The following is a 17,244-nucleotide window of genomic DNA, read 5'->3' on the forward strand; positions in this document are numbered from 1 at the left end:
AGGCAGAGGTTGTATTGAGCCAAGATCACACCACTGCACTCCAGTCTGGGTGTCAGAGTGAGACTCCATCTCAAAAAAAAAAAAAAAAAAAAAAAGGATGGTGGATGGATGAGTGACTGTTCTGTTCTGAATTAAAAGTAGTCAGAGACATGCCATAGCCAAACGCAGTAGGTAAATCTTAATTGGTTGGTGGAGTAGGGGGAAAATAGCTACTTGTTTCAAGACATTTTTGAAACAATTGGGAAAATTTGACTACGGACTGAAAACTAGATAAATGTTACAGAATTGTTAACTTTGCTAGATGTTATAAGGTCTCATGGTTTGTTGAAAATGTCATTATTCTTACAGATGCATGCTTAAGTGTTTTGGGGCCAAGTATGATTAACCACAAATGACTCAATTTAAAAACTACACATAAACATACAAAGCTAATAAGGCCAATGTCAGCTAGTGAATCTAGGTGAAGGTTATATGTGTATTCACTGTACTACTCTTTTTTTCTTGTTTGTATTTTTTAATAAAAAAAGAAGTATAGAAATTCTACATGAGGAAAAAAAGTTGAGTTCTTTGGATTCTCCAGAGTCGCTGAAGAAACAAGCAATTACTAGAATAAATCTGATCACTTTAAAATTTTGCATTTTGGCATTCAAATGTTCGTGCAGTTTGTAAAACATGCAAAATGCCTATAAATTCAATGCTATAAATTGACGTAGCAAATATCTGTATCTGAAGTTGCTTATATGCACATTAACTATCTGAAAACATACATTTTTATGTTTAAAAACTCTATTTTTCTGAATTACCCAAGCATACTGTAACCATGTATTATATTTACAATGGGATAATATGAAACATTAACATCTGATTTTTCTACTTCAAATAACCACACTTCTAATTAGGTGTCAGTGTAGTTTCTCAATTACCATTAAATAAAAAGTTCACACAAAAATTAACATGAAATGAACCATTGACTTAATAATAGCTAAAACTATAAAACTCCTAGAAGAAAACAAAGGAGAAAGTCTTTGAAACTTAGTGATAGGCAAAAATGTCTTAGGACACAAAAAGCACAAACCATGAAAGAAAACATTGATAAGATGGACTTCAACAAAATCCAAAACTTTCGCTCTTCCTAACACCCTATTAAGAAACTAAAAGGTAAGTCATTGGCCGGGCGCAATGGCTCACGCCTGTAATCTCAGCACTTTGGGAGGCCTAGGTGGGTGGATCACGAGGTCAAGAGAACGAGACCACCCTGGCCAACATGGTGAAACCCTATCTTTACTAAAAAAAAATACACAAATTAGCTGGACGTGGTGGCACGTGCCTGTAATCCCAGCTACTCAGGAGGCTGAGGCAGGAGAATCACTTGAACCTGGGAGACGGAGGTTGCAGTGAGCTGAGATCATGCCACTGTACTCCAGCCTGGGTGACAGAGCGAGACTCTGTCTCAAAAAAAAAAAAAAAGAAAAAGAAAAAAGAAACTAAAAGGGTAAGTCGCAGACTGGGAGACTATATTGGCAATACAAACCTCTTAACAAACTATTGGTATTCATCCCTCTAACCTAGACTACTTCAGTAACCTCCTACCTGGTCTTCCAACTCCCACCCTGGCCCTGCAATCTATTCTTCATTCAACAGCCAGACTGATCTTTAAATTAGGTCATATTGTTTGCCTGCTTAAAATCATCCCATGGCCTCCTACAATATATGGAATTAAATCTACACTCCAATCTTTGGGAAAAAGCCTGCATGCCCCACCCTTATAGTAGCATTTTCTATCTCTTGCCACCCACTCACACACTATGCTCTGGCCATAATGGCCACTTCCTATTTTGCTCATATTAAAAGCTTAACTTGCTGCTCCCTCTGTCAGATATTCTTTCTTTGCATGCCTGATCAGCATTGTCCTTGTCACAGTTGAAGTGTCACCTCACTGAGGCATTCCCTGACATGACCCTTCCAGTCACTCTATCCCCATACCGTCTTCTTTACTTACCCTACCTGAACCTTACTTTAGTCTTCTCCCCTGGGAAAAGGTTGGATCCCTAAGAGCGAAAAGGACCTCTGTTTTGTCCATTGGTACATGCACCGCATATGATGCTTGGAACATAGTAGATGCTTCAAAAGATTTTTTAAATGACTCATGACATACCCACTATATGCGAGGCACTGTGCTGGGTGGTTACAGGCTCAATGGTTTAAATGTGTTGCTCAAAGCCCTTTTTTCATCCTATTACCCTGTTTTAGAGAAAAAAATGTTATATTCCTAGATCTATTTAAATAGCTGAATGCTTCTTCGTATTTTTTCAAGAGGCTAATTTACTTTCAAGTAAATTGCAAATTCTGAATTTCATCTTTATGTACGATCAGTGCTTTGGCCTACATGAAAACGTTCATATTATTTTGAACAACTCACCCTCAAAAGAATGGCTAAAACAAAAGAAACAAAAAAATATAATGTGTTAGTGAGGACATAAGGCAACTAGAACTCTCATACACTGCTAATAGGTGTAAATTAACTACTTTGGAATAATGTTTGGCAGTATCTATATACACCATATGTCCTAGTAATGCATGCCTACATATATACCCAAAGGAAATGCATGCGTATGTTCACCAAAAAATATGGACAAAACATTCATGGCAGCTCTAGTCACAATAGCCAGGAAGTAGACACTATTCAGGTGTCAAATGTCCATCAACAAAATAGTTCTGTATACACACAAAGGAATACTATACAGCAATGGGTATAAATGAACTACACACAACGTGGATGTATCTTATAAATTAAATGTTTAACAAAAAATAGCCAGATGCCAAAGAATGCATTTATGCTGTACTTCAATTAAACATTGATAGGGGAAGGCAGAAATTGAAAATATGTATTCTCACTAGTGTGTTCTGGGGGAGCGCTCCTCTAGAAACTTTCCAACTGAGGTTCCTTGAAAGTTAGATCCTTGAATTATGAGGTGTTGGTATTTGAGGACATAAGTTGGCCTATTACAATCACATTCTTTTGAAGTCACGTTTTAAATATTAAAAATTCATGTGAATTCCCTATTCTTCATCCACGCATATTGGGCAGAAATTACTTCTCTCAAAAAATATCTGTGGAAACTTAATATTGAAGGAAAATGGGTCAGGGTCATCCTATGGTTGCAGGTACTCTGGGCACATTGCCTCAGACTTTGGTTTTAAAAGAACTGATATAAAGTAGATTAGTTATGGTTAGATATCCTGGTGTGTATCTCAGATTCCAACTCATGGGCAATGTGACTTTGTGCAAGTTCCCTAAACATTCTGCAGCTATGCCCTCATTTGTATGACAAAGATAATAATACCTATCTCACCAGGTGGCTTTGAGAGTTAAATAAGATGATGTCAGTTATTAATAGATACTCAATATTGTTAACGTCTCCCTTCCCTCCTACCCTGTAAGGAGTATTGGGGTGGAAAAAAAGTCAACAAGCTGTTTGCTGCAATATATATATTTTAATTCAAAGTGAATCGACAGTAATACACCATAAATTCTTATTTTGACACTCACCAAAATAGTCACCTGGAAAACCCGCTTTTTGTGACAAAGTACAGAAGGCTTGGTCACATTTAAATCACTGAGAACTAGAGAGAAATACTATCGCAAACCGTAATAGACATTACATCCATAAAATTTTCCCAGTCCTTATTGTAATATTGCACAGTGCAATTGCTACATGGCAAACTAGTGTAGCATAGGAGTAAAAGCAAAAACAAATAAACCAAAGAAAGAAAGCCACAAGTCTAAAATTGTTAAACAATTAACAGTTCAAACTTAGTAATCAAATCTGTATCATTGGATTCATTAAAACAAATCTTCCTACACCTTGCAGTGTATGATTTAACTTTTACTTAACACAGTCCAAGTTTAAAATTAGCAGATTTTTAAAACGAAAATGTTTTGCTAATACAGTAACATATTTAATTAAACACCCTGGAGGAAAAAAAAAACAACTAAATATCAGGATATTTGATTAAAAAAACGCTTTGCAAATTAAAATAATATGCAAATATGCAACTTGGAAATCATGCAGTGTTTTATTTAAGAAAGCATTAAAACCAAAGAAAACTGGTCAAAATGGTTTTTAAAAGGTATAAATCCAGATTACTTTGTCAATATGCTAAATTAAGAATTTAGCAGAATTTTGAAATTTATTTTAAAATACATTAAAATGCCCATGATTGCAATTTAAAGAGCAGTGTAGTTAACTGGGATATACCTTTATCAAACGTTAATACTGTATTATGACAATGTTGAAGTTTACCATTTATGTCAATTTAACAAGACTGCTTTAAGTCTTGGAAATTAAAGACAAAGAATACAACATTTCAGGGTAGTAAACATGGCCCTAAACAAAAAGAAAACTCTCGGTTTTGTACCTGTTGTGAAACAATCAATCCTTTGCACTTGGTGTTTCTGAAACAATGTGTTGCCGGCATTGATTCTTTCCTAAGAAGTGAGCAGATCCTAATCACCTGCTGGAACATATAAATAAAATCAGAAGGCTGTGGAGGGCAGCAAATTTACTTAAATAGTGACTCCATAAATGTGTCATCTGTAAATAATCTTTTAAATTAATCTTAGGCTACTTCTTTTTAAACATGTATTTTTATATATATATATATTTATATTTGTATAAAATGCATAGAATTAATTACTAAAAACACTGAAACTTGTGGGGAAAATTAAGTCCTTCATTTTCAGTGTGACTAAAAATGTACTGCTGGTTTTTACTTTATGATCTAATACTGTAATTTTTAAAATCAATTTCAGGCACATTTATTTCATTGATGATTATTAAATAAAACACTGCTTGTGTCAATGGAGTAAAGAAAACTTATCCATTATTAGCTTATTGTGAATGCTGTACTAGAGCTGTACTAGTGGTATACAATTCATTTATCAAAGAAACGCTGTAAATCCAAAACATCTAGAGTTTTACACTCAAATGCTTTGTACTGTTTATTCCAGTAAATGCTGTAAGATTATATTCCAGATTTTTAAGGAAAAAAAGTTAAGTCAAGCCTGCAAGATACAGCTTTCTCAAGTGTCTACAATGCCAGTATGAAAATAAAAAATTAAGTTACATTGATACATCCAAGTTTTTTTAATATGCAGTGATGAGCACAAACATTAATAGAGATAAAATACTGATGCAAATAACACACCCCAAAATAACAAATGCAATTATTTTCCACCATTTACAATACAGTAGTTACAATGACACTCCAAACAGAAAAGCAAAGTAAAAAATCAAAACCCCAATTTCTATTCATGTAATTAGACTTATACAGAAATTAGAAGGCTAAATAACAACTAGTTAATCACCTAATTTCACAGCTATCTGAAGTGGCAATCGTTATATAGCAGCTTATCTATGATACATTCAAGATAAATGATACAATTTATTACTTGCCTGTAAGCTAAAACACAGCCTCAATTTAATACCTTTCCTTAAATTCCACCTCTACACTACAATATACTTGAGGTCTATGCAAAAAGTAGCTACCTTTATATAGGAAATGGATGATTAAGTCTTTGGTGCTGTAAAAGCAACTTCATTTAAACAGACATAACCACTACCATCACCACCACCCAAAAAAGAAAAAAGTGGGGCGGGGGGAACTCAACACACTTCCTAGGAAGAAAAAAAGCATGTAATTTCTGTCCCTGACGGAATGTATTAAATAAGCAAACATCACCAACAAGCAAAACAAGTACTGCAATGTAAAAATACTTTAAAAAAAAAAACCCTCTCACATGCATAAATCAAAAATTGCACACAAAGAACTCACATCTTTTCAAGCTTCAATAGTAAAAGTTCTGCTACTATTTATTAAATACTGCATGGTTTGCCCAAGCTAAGATAAAACCACATCATGAATCAATGAGCATTTTGCATTTTATTATCTACCCAAAGTCATGCCTACTGTACCTCTAAACATTTTATTAAGTCCAATTATACAGCAAACACTCTCAAAATAAACTTAGATTGTATTGCAGTTTCACTTAATAGTATATAAAATGCTGTGCTGTGACAGTTATCAAATATCCATTAGATACTGAATCAATTTTTCTTAAGCACTACTAACTGCTTGCTTTTCTTGAAGCTAGATCATTCTCAAAAATCAGACAGCAGAATTCAGCTACAGCAAACATGCTGCCCTCTTAATAAGGAAAAAAACAGCTACTACCTGAAATCATACCACACAAAACCAAAAATGAACATTACGCTATCAAAAGGAAACTAAAGAGTAGGTCTGAATTTTAAGTGCTGCAGTCCTCAACATTTATATATAGGTAATAACATTAACAACCTCAAATATTTAAGGCACTATGTGTGGGAACGGTTTACAATGCAGCTGAGATTATTAGAACAACATTTAAGAGCAAAGTCTAGGCAACATTTTGCCCATGCAAAAGACACATGCAAATGTAAAGAACAATAGCTCAATTTCTTAGGTAAGTGACCCAACATTTATACACTAAGACACGGATAATACAATTCACTTGTATGCTGTAATTCTGACATATGTGCATCTGTTGCTCTAAGTCTGTACACAGAATGGCTTCCCAAATGTGGACGTGTCTTGCACTAGTTAGAAGGCAATTTATAAAAAATAGCAGGAGCAAAACTGGACTTCTGCTCCCATAAGTCACCTGTCTAGAGTTACTACATAAGATAACATGACCAAAGACAAGTTATACCAAATGTGCAAAACACATCAAAAGTGAGTTTTTAAAGCTCAAAGTTGTTTAAATTGCACCCAAGTCTACATGATTCAAAAATAATTTTCTTGTGCCATGGCTAATATTTATTAAATACCATGTTTTTATTTTTAATCAAATGTTTGTATCATTGAGCTTCCCCAATATACTGTTTTTCACATATATGGATACTGGCTGAGTTTTGTTGGACTCAGTGGAAATCCAGTATATGCAGGTGATGCTGCAATGTAAGAATGTGGTGGGAAGATTGGTTTGTACTGAGTCTGATGAATGGTTGGGGATGGTAACAGACGGGGATTTAAGCCCACTGGGACTTGGTGAACTATGCCACTGGGATGGGAGATATTATAAGTTGGATGCTGTAACATAGGTCTTGAGGTACATGGAGAGGCTAAGAGGTGGGCCACTGGTGCAGCACTACTGAGGGTGGCTGATGATGGGTATGGAAGTAGAGTAGGCTGTCCTCCGAGGTGTGTATTTCCAGCCAGGTGGGCATGCACTGCTGTGTGATTGGGACTTCCATGAGAAAGAGTGAATGGATTACTGGTAACACTAGTAGGGATATAAGCTTGCTGTCTTCGATGCCCAAAGTTTCCATTCCACTCTTGATGCCCAGATCCAAAGTGCTGAACCTATCCATAAAGAAAAAAAAAAAAATGACTGAATAACATATTTTTAAAGATAAAAGGAAAGAAACGGAAATTACAATATACCCTTTGTGACTGATAACTCATAGTGGATCCCTCAGAACTAACTTATACTAAGAATAACTAGAGGAGAGAAAAATACCAATTCCATATATATTAGTATTAACATTTCAGTATTTATTACTACATATTATAATATAAACACCACTATTAGTGCTGCTTGTACTACCTTTTACTACCCCCATCACTACTAACAGCTACCATTTGTGGAGCACTTATTATATGTAAAGCTAACATTTACACACACAATATTATTTACTTCTGAAACAACCCATGATATTATTACTATTCCCATTAACTGTGCTCCAAATCAAATTTGTTGAAGAGACCTGGCCAAGGTAATAAATATATAGTACATGGCAAAACCAAGATTTGAATCCCCGTCCAACTCCAGTATCTGTGATCTTTTCTTTTCCCAACTGAAACACAACTGCCAAATATAGCGTTGAATAAGATGGAAAGTATTCAGGAAGGTTAATGATGTTCTGAGATAACAGACACACTCTGTTAATATTACCTAAGAGAACCTAAGGACTTAATCTTTCTGAAGAAGGCTACAGGTTCTACGGATAATTTGCTTAATTATCCTATTATTAAGTCAGTTACTCTTTAGCCCCTTGGGATAACGAGAAGGGAAAAATTCATTAAGACTACATACAGTTTCAGAAGCTTTCTCCTCCATGTGAAAAACAACTGCTAAATTTGAATCCCAAAGACTCCTACCAATCCACAAATGAACATACCTGACTAAAGTTCAAATGCTGCTGCTGGAATGCTGATGTCAATTTTTGCTGACGAGTACCCACTGCGGAAGGCTGGTTTAATCTTCCAGGGGCAGATCGTCCTTTTATTAATGGCTGGCATATAGAATCTGGCGACGAATAAAATATTGAAGAGTTTATGCTTTTTCCTTTTCAAATAAAAAATTAGCAAAATCTTTAGATATTTCATAGAATAGTGATTTGAGAGCCTTAAAATTAAACAAAATGAAAGGAGAGGTCATGGTTTCCAAGCACTGGATAATATTAGAAGATGTCCTCTGTATAATATATAAGGCAGGATCAAGTCAAAATTCGAGATGACTTTTGGCAACTCCATTCTCAGATGTTCCTAAATTAAGACTGTATTTAAAGGACAACCGGAGAAATGGGAGGACTCAACTTACCTGTGTTTGCCATATGCTCATCGGCATTTAAGCCATTTTCTAGTGCCACTGGTGGCACCACGACAGAACAGACAGCTGGCTTGGTTTCTGTGTCGGCAGAGGATAACAGTTCTGTGTTTTCACGAGTGTCCTCCACAAAAGTGCTCTCTGCAAATGGACTATCATGCCCAGAAGAGTCGGATGTCGGAGAGCCATCCACTGTATCACAACCACTTTCTTGCTCTTCATCTGACATACTACAAAAAGAAAGCATTTTTATGAGTGATATTTTTTTCCAACATTAAATCTAATGTTAAGTAATATTCAGGCTCCAGTGAACTGACGAGAATGTTATTCAGTTATTTTATATATAATTACAGCTTTTTCATTGTCCAATAGCACTTTTTCAAAAAATTTCTAGACCCTTAAATTAATTATCTGTTCCAACTGCTAAACCTAATTCTGTTCCATTTCAGGAACATCATTTTGGCATTTTTTCTTTCTTTTTTCCCTTCCCATTTGATCCTTAGTATCAGCTCATAAAATTCCTCTTTATGAATTCCAGATAATTTCATCAAGACATGACAAAAGAGGCACTGTTCTGAATAATTTAAATGAAATGTACAAGCATACATGCATGTGACTTGGATATTTCAAATTAAATTCTAACATCAGGATATGTGCCTCTTCTGGTAATTTAGGTCCTTGTACCTAACCAGTTATCTGAAAGGTATCCCCACACCTCTGAAGGCCTAGACAGAGCCCCATATTTCTCATCTCTTCCTGACACTCTTGGGCCCTGACAATCTCTCTCTCCTTGGGATTTCTACAGTATTTATTGTCTGTTTCAACCACCCATTCCATACTTAGTTACGAATTTGAAGCATCTCTTTTTATACATATTTTTATTTATATATCTTATATGTATATTTGTTTATACATACTTTACATGTGTATGTATAGTTATGTACATTATCAATTTTCAAACCATGTTATAAGCAACTTTTAAGAAGACATATTAAAATTTCTTTATATTTTCCATAAAGCTTTGGCTATAAGTATGCAATATCATATTTCCTGACTAAGGAAAAGAAGAAGACATGTAAAATTAAAACTTAAAATTTTCCAAATGTTTGCTGCCACTAAAATAAGATTTTATTTCTTTCTTTCCTTCTCCTCCTTCCTTCCTAAGAGACAGGGTCTCACTGTGTTGCCCAGGCTATAGTGTAGTAGTGTGATCATAGCTCACTGCAGCCTCAAATTACAGGGCTCAAATAATCCTCCCACCTCAGCCTCCTGAGTAGCTAGCACTACAGGCAAGTGCCACCACATCCAGCTATTATTTTTGGTAAAGGTGGGGTCTCACTATGTTGTCCAGGCTGGTCTCGAACTCTTGGCCTCAAGTGATCCTCCTGCCTTGGCCTCCCAAAGTGCTAGGATTACAAGTGTTGGCCACTGTGCCTTCTAGACTGTGGCTTATCTCTTAATATGTTAGTAAATCATTCTGCTTAGGACAAGCTTACTATTTTAGCCGGCCAAAGGACGGGTAAGCCAGGTTAATATGGATAAAACCATGCAAATCCATCACCAATGGGAGAAAAAAATCACAGTGGATGTTCTGTAGACAGTGGGCCAGTAAGTACTTCATTATGCAAAACATTCCTTTTTAATTTTGCTAAAGTATATGTTTTTCTTCCAAATTTAAATTACAATAGTAGTCTGTGGGGCTGAAATTAAGAATGTAGCTTTTTTACCCTTTCAAAAATAGATTTGGCCAGATGTGGTGGCTCACGCCTGTAATCCTAGCACTTCGGGAGGCTGAAGCAGGCAGATGACCTGAGGTAAGGAGTTCAAGACCAGCCTGGCCTGGTGAAACCCCATCTCTACTAAAAATACAAAAAATTAGCCGGGTGTGGTGCAGGTGTTTGTAATCCCAGCTACATGGGAGGCTGAGGCAGGAGAATCACTTGAACCTGGGGAGGTGGAGGCTGCAGTGAGCCAAGATCATGCCATTGCACTCCAGCCTGGGTGACAGAGCCACACTTCATCTCCTCCCACCCACCCCCCGGCAAAAAAAGATTATTTAGTTGGGTATGGTGGCTCACGCCTGTAATCCCAGCACTTTGGGAGGCCAAGGTGGGAGCACTGGTTGAGCCCAGGAGTTCAAGACCAGCCTGGGCAACAGGGCAAGATCCCATCTCTACAAAAAAAACTTAAAAGATTAGCTGGGCATTGCTGTGCGCACCTGTGGTCCCAGCTACTCAACAGGCTAAGGCAAGAGGATTCTTTGAGCCTGGGAGGCAGAGGTTGCTGTGAGCCGAGATCATGCTACTGCACTCCAGCCTGGGCAACAGAGCAAGACCCTGTCTTAAAAACAAACAAACAAACAAATCTGTGTTTAGAAAAACTGATCTACTTCAAAAATTGTGTTCAAGATAGAAGTCACTGTGGTAAATCGGCAGGTACTTATTAATTTAACAGAAAGAAATCGTAGGCTTTTTAGTAGACTTACTATTTATTATACACTACTATTGAGATTATTTTACCTATTCGGTCTCTTGCAGGGGGATGGGCTGGACTGCCCTGAGGAGCTGGTACTCAGAGTACTATCAGGACTACTTAATGAACACATCCGATCAATATTCAAAGTGCTCTGGCAAGCTTCACAATCTAGACTACCTTTACATCTAGTGGAAGAGAAAAGGGGAAAACATGAGTCAAATATGAGAAGATACTCTCCAAATAGTCAAAATTTGTATTCTTTAATTAAGGATATGAAACTGTTAAGAATGACCTACATGGACAAAAAGTAAAGCTTACAAATACAGGGAAAATGCTATAATAATGGTGCTAAATAGTATTTAGAAAGTTCCCTGTCTAGAACTGGGTTATCTAATTTAAAGGTTTTACTCCAAAGGACATTGACAAACAAGGAATAAGTCACAGAAAGTTGTTTTTCGACACACCAAAGGATGCCACCTATATCCTTTGAGGATGCAGCATTTGGCACTTACTCTCTGAGTGAATGTCTCTGCGAAGTCTCTTCCTCATCAGTGTCACTGCTAATAGTGATGACACTCACTGCAGGACTCGGGGAGTCAGCAATAATGATGGTTTGTCGCTGTTTGTCTGAAACTGATGAATCAGAGTCCTGTCTGACAGATGTTTCACAGCAATTTCTTGCCTCTCCTTCTGAGTTCTGATTGTCCTGTGTTTCTATACAACTTACTTCCTCGACATCTTTCCCATTAATTATCTTTGGAGAAATAAATGCTGAATGTGGGATATTGGTATTCTGTAATGAATTACTCCTGCAACCAAAGGAATAATTTATAATTTCTATAATCAAAATATGTATAATCAGTTGTCTAAGGTATCTTGTTAAACCAAAAAATGCGAACCTTCACTTGTTCGAGTTCATGAATATAACACACCAACAGATCTTGAGTTCTTGTGAAATATAAAATAGCTCTAGAAATATCCATGTAGATTGCATTTACATACATTTAAATAGTCACTTTTTGGTAAATGTGCTATCTGAATGTCCACAATTGCTACATTACAGGTAGATAATAAATCAAAAGGGCAATAAAGACAATCTTACCAACTGAAAGCATTTATTTCCTCTCTTCCTGGCTCCCATTCCATTAGTTTTACCAAAATACCTCTGAGAAATCGAGAAGGGAGCTGGCTTAGTGTTTGTAATAAAGGTATAAAAGAGGTCATTTTGAATACAACAGAGTGACCCTTTAGTGTACATGCAAAATTCATTTTAAAGATTCTCAAAATGCAGAGGAAAGTTAAAGCACCAATACCAACCTGTTCTGGCACTGTTTATTTTTCTTGGTAGTGGCAGGTTGAGGCCAGACAACATGTGCAATCCCCACACTAACTGGCTGAGGGGCAGATAAAGTTATCTGATTGGTCAGAAGAGGCTGCGGCATCACTGAGTTATAATGATTGCTGCATGAAATCATCTTCCTAGGGAGAAGTTCAGAACAATGTTTTTAATCAAGACCTTTCTTTAATCAAGATCTAGTCTGCAAACTATTGATAAAGTACTTTTGTTTTCAGCTTACCCCCAGTCTCCAAGCCTGTGTGAACCAGCCACACTCTCAGAAGTTAGTGTAGTAGTAGCAGGAGCCAGGGGTGTCACCTGTTGCCAGGCAGGCACCAGCATCTGCTGTGTTCTACCAGACCACGTCTGCTTGCAGCAAAGGAAAACAATAGAAAATAACAAGTTATAAGTAACTTTACCATATCCTAAACTCAAAACCATCTAAAGTAACAGCTAACAATTATAAACATTAAAGTCCATAACCTACAAAATGGATTAAATCCCTATCCAGGTCATTTTCATTATTTCCCAACAGCACAAGCTGATATATGGCAAGGAATGAATTATTACCAACCTGAGAAAGAACTCCTGGTCGGATCTGTAGTGGCTGCACAGCTGGGGCCTGAGTTACAAGTGGAACTGTATTATCTACCCTTATTGAATAACTAGTAGGTTTACCATGTGTTGCAGGAATACCTGTGAAACAGAATAGTTATCAAATAAAAGAAAAAAATCTTCCTCTTATTTAACTTATACAATTATTTTAAATGTCAAGAACTGCTTAAATTCTGACAGTTTTGTTTTTTTTTTTTTTTGAGACAGGGCCTTGCTCTGTTGCCCAGACTGGAGCACAGTGGCATGATCCATACTGTGGCCTCAATCTCCTGGACTTGTGGATCCTCCCACCTCAACCTGAGTAGCTGGGACCACAGGCGTATACCACCATGCCCAGTTCATCTGTTTAATTTCTGGTAGAGACAGGGTCTTGTTGCCCAGGCTGGTCTTGCACTTCCGGGCTCAAGAGATCCTCCTACCTCGGCCTCTCAAATTTCTGGTATCACATGCATAAGCCACCACACCCAGCCTTGATTGTGGGGTTATAATGCCATTCTCTACATAAAATTTTCATAACACTAACTGAGCAATCCATTAGGAAAATGATGTACTCCTTGTCTATCTTGTGATATACATCATTCCAAAAATTATTATAAAGCTCCCCTTTCTATTTCAAAATGCATACTACAAAGTTGAACCATTTAATTTTCTTGAAACTTCTTATCTCCAAAGTTTGCTATTGAAGCTTTATTTTCCTTTTTAAATAGTTCAGTCACCATGATAAAGAACATGGAAAGAAGAAGCTGGTTTAGTATGCTGACAACCTAGCAGGTAAAGGTTCTTCTTTTCATACAAACTTTTAGCTATGCTTAGTATCTTCTTCTTTAAAACTGTGATAGAATCTTATGCTCTTGTCACCAAAACAGAAATACATCACAACTTCATAATTTAATGGACATAATGGTTCACATAATGGTTCACATAATGGATGAAAATTCAGGGATGGCACACTCATTTCAGCCTCCAAAGGAAAGGCAAAACTAACCTATTTACCTAATTTGATGATTAAAACTAAGGTTTCCCCAATGTGGCTTAATTGACTAGTATTCTTAGCAGAGAGCTGCTGGAACTCCAGAACAAACATGCTACCATTTTGCTTGCCCACTAGGAAAATCAGAAAGCAGGATTACCAGACATGTTAATCCTGTTAATGTTACTATAATGTTAATATAGCTGTTTGATTCACTGCAAAGCACCTTGCAAATATTAAGTCTTATAATACTGAACTCTGAGACAGCAAAGTAGTATCACATTCCAACCTAAAGTTTTGACAAGATTTTAGGGGCATCCCCGAAGATCAGAAATTACATTAATGAAAATAATTTGACCACTTCATAATTCCACTTTATTGTAGCAGTTACTTTCAACATGGGCTTGCAGATTATTTAAATATAATGTAATCAATTTGGGGATAAATGTGATGTTGAGTCTTTCTCTTCAGGCATAAGAGAAAAATACTACAATTGTTTTCTTTATTGTAAAACAACCTCATATTTTCTATTTCACAGATGTAAGTGTTAATCCTAAAGAGAATGTCCATTTTAGCCTGTTTATTTTCTTCACTGAGACTATTATCTTACTACCAGGTTATTCTACTCTCTGTGCTCCACCTAAAGAGCCAGGTATGAGTCAAGTTTAATAAAAATCTTCTTACTTCTGCTAAAAAGCCTGTCTTGATCATCCAATTCTCCAAGACATGGAATATCAGCACACTCAGGCAGTGTAGATATATTGCAATATATAGACAATCTCTTCAAGAAAAAAAAAAAAAAAAATCTCTTCACTTTGACAAGGATGAACAGACAGAGCAAATTTCCAAATCTCAACAAAAATCTCATTTCCTGTAAATTCTCTCCACAAGCAATGCCTTAAGATGAGAAGAATTCTCCTATATACTCTCTCCACAGGAGATCTAATTTTTGATCAAATTCAATAGTGGATAAGATCTCAATTTTTGCATAGTTTAGGTTAGCTGAAACTTTATCTTTGATTATATTTGCTTTAATACTTGGAGAACAAGGCATTAAAAGCTTATGAATATTATTTTAGTATAATAGGAAAGAATTTTGCTGGAATATATTTTACTCTAATATTGTCATCTAGAGGGGATGAATACCTAACTTTTCAGGTCACTAAATAATTTTAAAAGCTTGTTTAATAAATAAAACATTCAGATATGTTAAATAAAAGCTTAGCTGATTTTTAAAAATAAGCTTACTTTTTAAAATAAGCACAGTCTTATGGATATAGTATTTATATGCCTATACTTACATATTATAATATCTAAAATATATTAAATGCATTACCTAAACATGATAGCGTCAAAGTAAAATTTTTAAGTCAAGGTGATAAAGTTTATTTTAAAATATAAACCACAATGGTACCATAATTACTATCCCCAATAGCTGCCCAATAATTATTTTAAAATGTTTCTTGAAAATGCAACGGCACATTCTGAAGGGAAGGGATAAATGACGGGGAGGGGCAAGAAGCCCAATGCTGAAATTTTCTACATTACAATTTCTACATAACATCTACCCGTCCGATACTAAGACTGATTAGAGGGAGTGCTTTCATTTCTAAGGCAGACACTCTACTAAGATGAGAAACAACATATTTATAGAGCCTGCCTGGCCTGTTGCTGCAACTGCACCTGTTATATAAGCTAAAACATATTGTGCTTCTTCTCACTAGTAATTCTAATTCAAAAGTGCTGTTCATGACATTTAGTGGGTTAATGAGTCTGTGATAGTAATTCTTTTCTTTCAATTATCCCATATTATAAACCACTGATATAGTTGTTACTTTATGTACAAAAAGGTTTCTAACTTTTCATCAATTATAAGCCATATAAAAAGACAAAAGATTTTTCTAACCTCATTCAAATGTTTTAAGAATGATGCTCAATGCTGTTTAGAAACGTGTCTCAGAAGTCTCTTAAGTTTTTGCCACAGAAGCTAGGCTCTGAAAAAAAAACCTACTATTCCAAATCTTCGTGAAATATACCACAGTATACGTGGTGACCCTAAAACTGATTTTGGTACATGGGAGGGATTACTAGAACCAAAGAACATATTTGTTAGTGTAGATTATAAATTTAAGTGAAAATGCATTTGTCAAGATAACGCAAGTGATAAGTGATTAAAAAACATATTTTTAAAAAGCACCAATCTTGCATGCTGAAGTATTTAGAAGTAGTGTCATAAAATCTACCATTTAATTTCAAATAGTACACGTATGTGCACTACGTAAGTAGGTAGGTAGATTGATGATGCAAATATGGTAAAATATTAATACCTGTTGAATCTAGGGTAGAAAACATATTATTCTTTCAATTTTTCTGTATGTTTGAAATTCTTATAATAAACACTTGGGGGAAAAAACTGAAAAACACAACAGCATCACACTGTTAGCATCTATTATTGCTAACACTATAACGATGTGGGCATTTTTATTACCGGAAAGTAATAAAAATGTCACTGTTACAGATACTCACAGACCACTACTGTGACCACTGGGTCACAATTTCACTTTCAGAGTCAACAATGAAAATAAAGCTACGCTGATAGAACAACAGTAACTGAAGATCTGACCTGTTTTCACATCTCTTATTACCAGCAAATCAAGTCAACAAACATATTCTTGGTTCTTTATTTGGTACTGTGGGAAATATTAAAATAAAAAAAAGTTTTAGAGTTGCTTGAATGCTTAAAATTAAAAAATCAGAGGACGGGTGCAGTGGCTAATGACTGTAATCCCAGCACTATGAGAGGCTGAGGTGGGCAGATCACCTGAGGTTAGGAGTTCGAGACCAACCTGGCCAACATGGTGAAACCCTGTACATACTAAAAATACAAAAATTAGCCAGGCGTGGTGGTGCATACCTGTAATCCCAGCTACTCAGGAGGCTGAGGCATGAGAATCATCTAAACTCAGGAGGTAGAGGTTGCAGTGAGCCAATATCGTGCTACTGCACTCCAGCTTGGGCAACAGAGCAAGACACTGTCTCAAAAAAAGACACACTTAAAAGAAAAAAAAAAAATCAAATAATCCTTCAGAATCAAAATATATTAGAGTTGGAAATGGCCAATATATTATCTATTCAGTCTATTTCCTTTTACTAAGACTGAAATAAATAAACAGGCTAGTCTACAATGATACAGTAAAAAGG

The 17,244-nt window shown here is 35.9% G+C and overlaps 1 protein-coding gene across 3 annotated transcripts in view; it reads right to left on the reverse strand.

The window, feature by feature from the left end:
- Positions 1-3,475: 3,475 nt before the first annotated feature.
- The window catches only part of HIPK3 (homeodomain interacting protein kinase 3), a 107,825-nt gene continuing 94,056 nt past the window's right edge, over positions 3,476-17,244 (reverse strand). For 2 of the 3 annotated variants that reach the window (XM_011965562.1, XM_011965563.1), the window contains exons 9-16: positions 13,033-13,154; positions 12,700-12,824; positions 12,440-12,601; positions 11,635-11,931; positions 11,167-11,307; positions 8,642-8,877; positions 8,220-8,347; positions 3,476-7,401 (exon numbers count right to left, since the gene is read on the reverse strand). In XM_011965562.1, the coding sequence (XP_011820952.1) occupies positions 6,925-7,401; positions 8,220-8,347; positions 8,642-8,877; positions 11,167-11,307; positions 11,635-11,931; positions 12,440-12,601; positions 12,700-12,824; positions 13,033-13,154 (1,688 nt within the window). In that variant the 3' untranslated portion in view covers positions 3,476-6,924. Of the gene's footprint in view, positions 7,402-8,219; positions 8,348-8,641; positions 8,878-11,166; positions 11,308-11,634; positions 11,932-12,224; positions 12,288-12,439; positions 12,602-12,699; positions 12,825-13,032; positions 13,155-17,244 lie in introns of all 3 variants that reach the window. The other variant, XM_011965561.1, reaches the window with a different exon arrangement.

This window comes from Mandrillus leucophaeus, unplaced genomic scaffold (assembly GCF_000951045.1).
Source record: "Mandrillus leucophaeus isolate KB7577 unplaced genomic scaffold, Mleu.le_1.0 Scaffold73, whole genome shotgun sequence".
In the NCBI taxonomy this organism is placed as follows: Eukaryota; Metazoa; Chordata; class Mammalia; order Primates; family Cercopithecidae; genus Mandrillus; species Mandrillus leucophaeus.